Below are 6,649 nucleotides of genomic sequence, written 5' to 3'. Positions count from 1 at the left end.
CTGGTGTAAATCAGCAGAGCTCCACTGAAGGCTTCCTTGGGGAACAATCTTTCTGACTATAAATCAGGATCAAATGCAGTATGACTTATTTTAATTCCCTATGGGCAGCCACAGGCATAGGATGAGCATTTTTTTAGCATTATTAGAGTTGGAGAAAGCAGTAAGAAATTAAATTTAAGCTGTCCAGTTGGGCCTCTTCCATATGGGTGCCAATTTGATTGGATCATTCACCATCCAGTTAGGTTCCAGTGCCTCAGTTATATATATATATATATATATAACTATATATATATAATATTAGTCCCAATTTAGGCTGGAACAGCAGAGTGAGTCATGTTCCAGCAGGGTCAGCGGGGGCCTCGTAGCTTCCTGGGGTGCCAGGGGACTTGCAAGGACCTGTGTCTGGAGGGGATCTGGGAAAGAAGTTCAATAGACCAGTCTAATCTGAAGTGATTCAGTCTGATACTACATCCATTGTGGTCTATCTTAAACTGCTCACTCCACTGCTTCAAATGTAAATTGGGACTAATATCATATCTGGACTTCTGCCTGTCTTCTCTCATTTCTTACCACAAGTACACAAGGGAAGGAGTAGGCAGATCGCTGTTTTCATCCTTCACGCATCTGTGAAGGGATGGGTTGGACTGGCTTTACATCTGGCCAACGTCATTTCACTCACTATGGGGGGATAATGAAGCTGCCTGGAATACAAAGAACTGTGCAGCATGACTATCAATGACAGAAAGGTAGGCACATCATGGCTACTTCTCATGCTTCTGGCTTCTGCTGGTTGTTGCATGGGGCCAGGAGGGAATTTTGTGCCTCCACCCCTTCCCCTCACCCCACCCCCTACCCATTTATCAGGTTTGGGGGTTCTTTTTTAAGGGCGGTGGCTGCAGCCAAAGCTGTGGATTTTGGCTGGGGTGTGTCAGTGCTCCTGCTGGGACTTAAACTTAGAGGTTCCTGGCTAAAGGGTCTTGCCCCTCTGTTCAGGGTCAGACCAACCACCATATTTGGGATCAGGAAGAAATTGTACCCCATGGTGAGACTGGTATGGACTGTGGGGGTTTTTGCTTTCCTCTATAACAGAAGCATGGCCCTCTTTCTGGGATCTCTCGGGTGTATATTAACAACCTTTGCCAGGGGCACTGAGCCCATGGGTGCCCCGGTGCTCAAGCATCCACCAAAAAAAATTAGCAGGTGCTCAGCACCCACGAGCCACAGCCGTTTCCTGCTGGCAGAATTTTTAAAAAGTGTGCTTTACCGGAGGAAGCAGCATGTAACTTCAACCTGGCTCTGCAGCGTCTGTAAAGATTGGGTGCTTCAGTGGGGCTTTTGATGCTTTTAGCTAAAGTTGATTGAACCAGCTATTAGATAAGAGCACCAAAAAGGCCCATTAAAGCGCCCAATCTTTACAGATGCTGCAGAGCTGGGTTGAAGCAATGTGCAGCCTCTTCTGGGCAGGAGCAGGGCTTGGTGCAGGGACACACTGAGTTTAAAGTAAAGTTCTGTTTGTTTGTTTTTTACATCTGCAAGCACCCACCAGCAAAAGTCAGTGCTTATGACCTTTGCAGCAGCAGGTCATTGATCGCCGTGGTCCCCCTGCTTTACCTGTGGCCAGGTAGGGTGTTATGTCTTGGGTCTTGTAGCAGGGTTGACTGTGTAGTTTTGCTAAGAGGTTAGACAGTGGATTTGTGTAGGATGGTTTGGATAGGGATGATCCTGCCTCAGGCATGGAGTTGGACTAGATGACCTATGGAAGTCCCTTCCAGCCCTACTTCTATACATTTCTGTGATCATGGGAAAGAAGCAGAATTCTCCATGGTTGGGGCACTCAGCTAGAACGTGTGCAGGTTGAAGCCCAAGATCTGTCATGGATGTCCTGAACTTCTCTGAGCCTCTATTCCCCATGCAAAAATAGGTTGTATAGCACAGGGGTGGTTTGATGTATAGTATAGCAAGTATATGCTGTACACAGCATATACAGTATAGCAAGTAATATGGGCAGCCTCTTTGTGTGTGGCACATGACAGATTGGGAAGGCGACAGGCAGCACAGAAGCATATAGGGTAGGGAACAGAAAGCAGAGCCGCAAATCAGACTGGGGAAAGGGATCAGAGTTGCACACAGGGAGGGTGTGGGATTTCATTTGTGGCATGCTTCTCAAAAAGGTTGGCTGCGACTAGTATGGCACTTCCTTCCCTCAGACAACTGAGGTAAAGAGATGCTATGGTTAAGTGGCCTTCGATATTGCTGGCGATAGGAGATTCCTTGCCTCCGGAGAGGCAATAGAGGCCAGCAGTTGAATAAAAAAAAAAAAAGCTTTTCCCCTTCTCAATACAAGCACTGCATTTGGAGAAGGTAGGATGGCTTAACCCTTATCAGGTTTTGGCAGACCAAAAGGAGAGCTTGCAAATTAATTCTCCATGAGTGAGACTAATGACCAGCCAGTCAGCACAATGCCCATCAGCAAAGCCAGCCAGATCCCATAGACAGAACAGCTAAGGTACCAATAAGCCTGAGCCCAAATATCACTGACAGAATATTGGCAAAAGCTATTTCAGTTTCCTTCCTATCCCCGGTGGTTCATATGAAATAAAAAAAAAAATCAGCATTTTGCAGGCTCAGCACACCCAAAGAGCGATACAGGAATCTCTTCCATACCAGTGTCTTGCACAAAAATACATCCTGGCCGTACCACCTTTTTCCCTTTGCTTTCTAATATTCACCTTTACCCCACTGGGGCTGTTCCAAGCACAGAGAGTTATCCTTCGTTCTCTCAAATCTTTGTATCAAAAGTCTCAGACTTACGGCAGTGTGCTGAATGGGCATCCAGGCAGGTGCTTCGACTGAGCATTTGTGGGATGGGCATCTGCCATGGCTCTGCTGCAAACAAGTAAAAACAGCATTATACACCATACAACGTGTGCTGTGACTCTTAGGCACAAAGGACACAAAATGGAACATCTCTCTCGTACGCATTTCCTGGCATTTGTTGTACCTCAGAGTGTCCTTTCTCCAGTGTCACGTGGGAAAATAAATACCTGGGTCCCGACATTAAGAAGGCACTTACCCATTAATTTTGTAGCGTAGTTCTCAATTCTGAGGGTGGATGCAAGCCTCACCCACTCTCAACCCCAGGTAACTGCCATCTGGGTTTCCTCAGAAACAAAATCGTTCAGAGAACAAGGATGGAGCCTTAGGCAGTAAGCAGGCTTTGGCTTTTAACTCCCTTTTTCATGATAGGCTGCGTTTTTCCCCATGTACTCCTTCCACCAGTGATAGCTCCAGCCTGAAACACCCCCAGTCCATAGTTCCCAGAAGTGCATCTATTCCAGCTCTGTCAGGGCTTGTTATAGGGTTGAGCAAGGAGCACTTCTTTCTACCCAGATTGGTCAGTGGGCCAAAATGGGGGAACAAAATAATGCGTCCCATATTATGTCACTCCTGCAGTTCCCAGATTTCTGGAGCAAAAGAACAAGGAGTTAAACTCGGAAGTCCCACCTGGAAAACACTATTAGTAGCCCTTTAGGCAGAAACCCTGTAATTTCTCCCTTGTGTTTGTTGCAATTCAGTTATATTTTACCTAAGGATTTGCATCCTGATGAGCCAATTACAACTAATTGTATAGCAGCTTGGGTCAGAATCCCTGAAGAAAAGTTCAAAACAATTTTGGTGTCTGCCACCTCAGTTCATTACATTTTCATGTAAGAAACAAACTATTATTTATCTGTTTAAGTTGGAGGGCTCTTGTAATTACACATGCCCATGAAACTTACAGATGTGGATTCAATGTAGAATTAAGTCTCTTTTTATTACAGTTTGAACCAGGTATTTTGCAGGCAACTACAACAGATTTTTTCCTACTGAGAACAAAGCAGCACAATCTCTGTGGGCAGTAAATGATTGAGACTTCATACCATTTTCAGCTCTGAGCCTGATGTCAGCACATTAATTATGCTGTATTATGAACTGTACTCTTCTTTACCTTCTCAGAGTAAAACACTTTAAAAAGTGTCACAGTGACCTAGTGATGGATGGGAAGCTTTACCATAAAAGCTTACATGTCTAAGTTTCAGATCTGTATTCTCCAAAACATAAAACTGCGGAGTACTAGGTTCTATTATTTTCATATATACATGTCTAAGAAACATGTTTCAAGGGCACAGCTGTCCAACAAGAGACTATGTACCACTGAACAAAAGTTTTGAACAGGTTCATAGATTTCATAGACATCAGGGCTGGAAGGGACCTCGGAAGATCATTGAGTCCAGCCCCCTGCCCCAGGGGCAGGAAGTCACCTGGGGTCATAGGATCCAGCAGATAAACGTCCAAACATTTCTTAAAAGAGTCCAGAGAAGGAGCTTGCACCACCTCTGGAGGGAGTCTATTCCAGGCCATGGGGGCTCAGATAGTAAAGAAGTTTTTCCTTATGTCCAGCCTGAAACGGTCTTGCAGGAGTACATAGCTGTTGTTCCTTGCCATCCCATGGGGCGCTCCGATGAACAAGTGTTCACCCAGATTCTGATGCATACCCTGATGTACTTATAGGCTGCTACCAGGTCACCCCTGAGCCTGTGCTTTTCCAGGCTGAAGAGTCCCATGGCTCTCAGACTCTCTTCATAAGTCCTATTATTTTGCCCCCATTCATCATGCACATGGCTCTCCTCTGGGCTCTCAAGCTTCTCCACATCCTTCTTAAATTGTGGAGGCCAGAACTGGATGTAGTTCGCCAGCTGTGGCCTCACCAAGGCCAAGTACAGCAGGAGGATGACATCCTGAGATTTGCTTGAGAAGCATCTATGGATGCAAGCCAGAGTTTTGTTCGCTTTACCGGTTGCGACATCACATTGGTGGCTCATGTTTATCTTGTGGTTAATCAGGACCCTCAAGTCTTTTTGGGTTTGGCTGTGGTGCTAGCGAGCATAGCATTGCTCAGCCTTAAGCGTGCTGTGTGCTGTGGGGTCCCCCCGCCCCCGCCCTCCCCCAAGGTGGAGCACCTTGCATTTGTCAGTATTGAATGTTATCAGCTTTATATCTGCCCACTTTCTAAGCCTATCCAGGCCAGCCTGAATCACCAGCCTATCCTCAGGTGTGGATGCTCTACCCCAAAGTGGACTGGTGAACTTGGCCAGTTCACTTCCGACACCCGTGCCCACATTGTTAATTAAGATATTAAAGACAACAGGGCCAAGGACAGAGCCTTGTGGGACACCACTGGTCACAGAGTGCCATGATGATTCACTTCTGTCAACTACCACTCTCTGGGTCCAGCCTCGGAGCCAATTCCCCAGCCATTGGACTGTGATGTAGCTGAGGCCACAGTTGGCCAATTTTTCTATGAGGAGATCATGGGACACCAGATTGAAGGCTTTTTTAAAGTTCAGATATCTGATGTCAATCTCTTCTCCCTTGTCCAGGTGATATGTCACCTGGTCATGGAAGGAGATGAGATTGATCAGGCAAGACCTACCTGCACGAAACCCATAATGGCTGTCCCTCAGGATGTTGCCATCAGCCAGCTTGTCAAGAATGGTTTCTTTGATGATTTTTTCCAGAATCTTTCCAGGAATCAAGATCAAGTTGATTAGCCTGTAGTTCCCCAGATCTACTTTCCTCCCTTTCTTGAAGATAGGCACCACATTAGCCTTCTTCCAATCTTCAGATATTCACCTGAGCACCACAAGTTTTTGAATATCTTTGCCAGTGGCTGTGCTATGACACCTGCCAGCTCCTTAAGTACTCTACGGTGCAATCTATCAGGACCAGCTGACTTGAAGGTGTCTAACTTCTCAAAATGTTCCTTTACAAGGTCTACACCGATGCTAGGTATAAATTCACCCTCACCTTGGCCATCCTGCATCATACTAGGCAAGACGGTCCCTTTGGGCTGATGGGAAATGGATGCAAAGAAACCATTAAGCAGGTTGGCTTTTTCCTGGGTGCCAGCTGTCAGTTGTTCCATTTGGTTTAGCAGGGGTCCAATGTTATGCTTGCTTTTCTTCCAACTCCCCCACATATCTGAAAAAGAACTTTTTATTGTCCTTGATACGTGTAGTGAGTTTGAGTTTGGTTGCAGCCTTGGCTTTCCTGCTTCACTCCCTACAGGTACAGACCAGTACAGAATACCCTTCCTTTGTGGTGATTCCTGTCTTTCATCCTTTATATGCCGCTCTTTTTAGGCGTAGGAGGTCCACAAGTTTCCTGCTGAGCCAAGGGGGTTGTTGTGCCCTTTTGCTACCTTTTTTCCGAGATGGGATGGAAATCCCTTGTGCTTGCAGGATTGCTGTGCTAAGGAGTAACCACTCCTCTTGGACTCCCCTTCCCGTCGAGTCATGGCCCCTTAAGGCCTCAACAACAAGCCTCCTGAGCTTATCAAAGTCAGCTTTCCTAAAGTTGAGGACTTCTGCATTGCTGACTGACTTGCCAGCTTTGCGATGGATGGTAAAAATGATCAGCTCATGGTCAGAAGGTTGCTCAGAAGATACTGGAAAAAGTCTGTGGTTTTAAAGTTTTCATAGATTTCATAGACATTAGGGCTGGAAGGGACCTTGGAAGATCATCTAGTCCAGCCCCCCGCCCAAAGGGCAGGAAGTCAGCTGGGGTCATAGGATCCCAGCAAGATAAGCATCCAATTTGCTCTTGAAGG

General features: G+C 46.2%; 1 protein-coding gene across 2 annotated transcripts in view; it reads right to left on the bottom strand.

Annotated features, from left to right (window-relative positions):
- Positions 1-6,649, bottom strand: part of DLG2 (discs large MAGUK scaffold protein 2) — a 1,592,593-nt gene that overhangs the window by 1,306,030 nt on the left and 279,914 nt on the right. For both annotated transcript variants that reach the window (XM_019530402.1, XM_019530399.1), the window contains one exon: positions 2,812-2,886. In XM_019530402.1, the coding sequence (XP_019385947.1) occupies positions 2,812-2,886 (75 nt within the window). The remainder of the gene's footprint in view (positions 1-2,811; positions 2,887-6,649) is intronic.

This window comes from Crocodylus porosus, unplaced genomic scaffold (assembly GCF_001723895.1).
Source record: "Crocodylus porosus isolate Cpor-Errol unplaced genomic scaffold, CroPor_comp1, whole genome shotgun sequence".
NCBI lineage: Eukaryota > Metazoa > Chordata > Crocodylia > Crocodylidae > Crocodylus > Crocodylus porosus.
The sequence above is the reverse complement of the archived record's forward strand: the minus strand, read 5'-3'. Positions and strand labels throughout refer to the sequence as shown.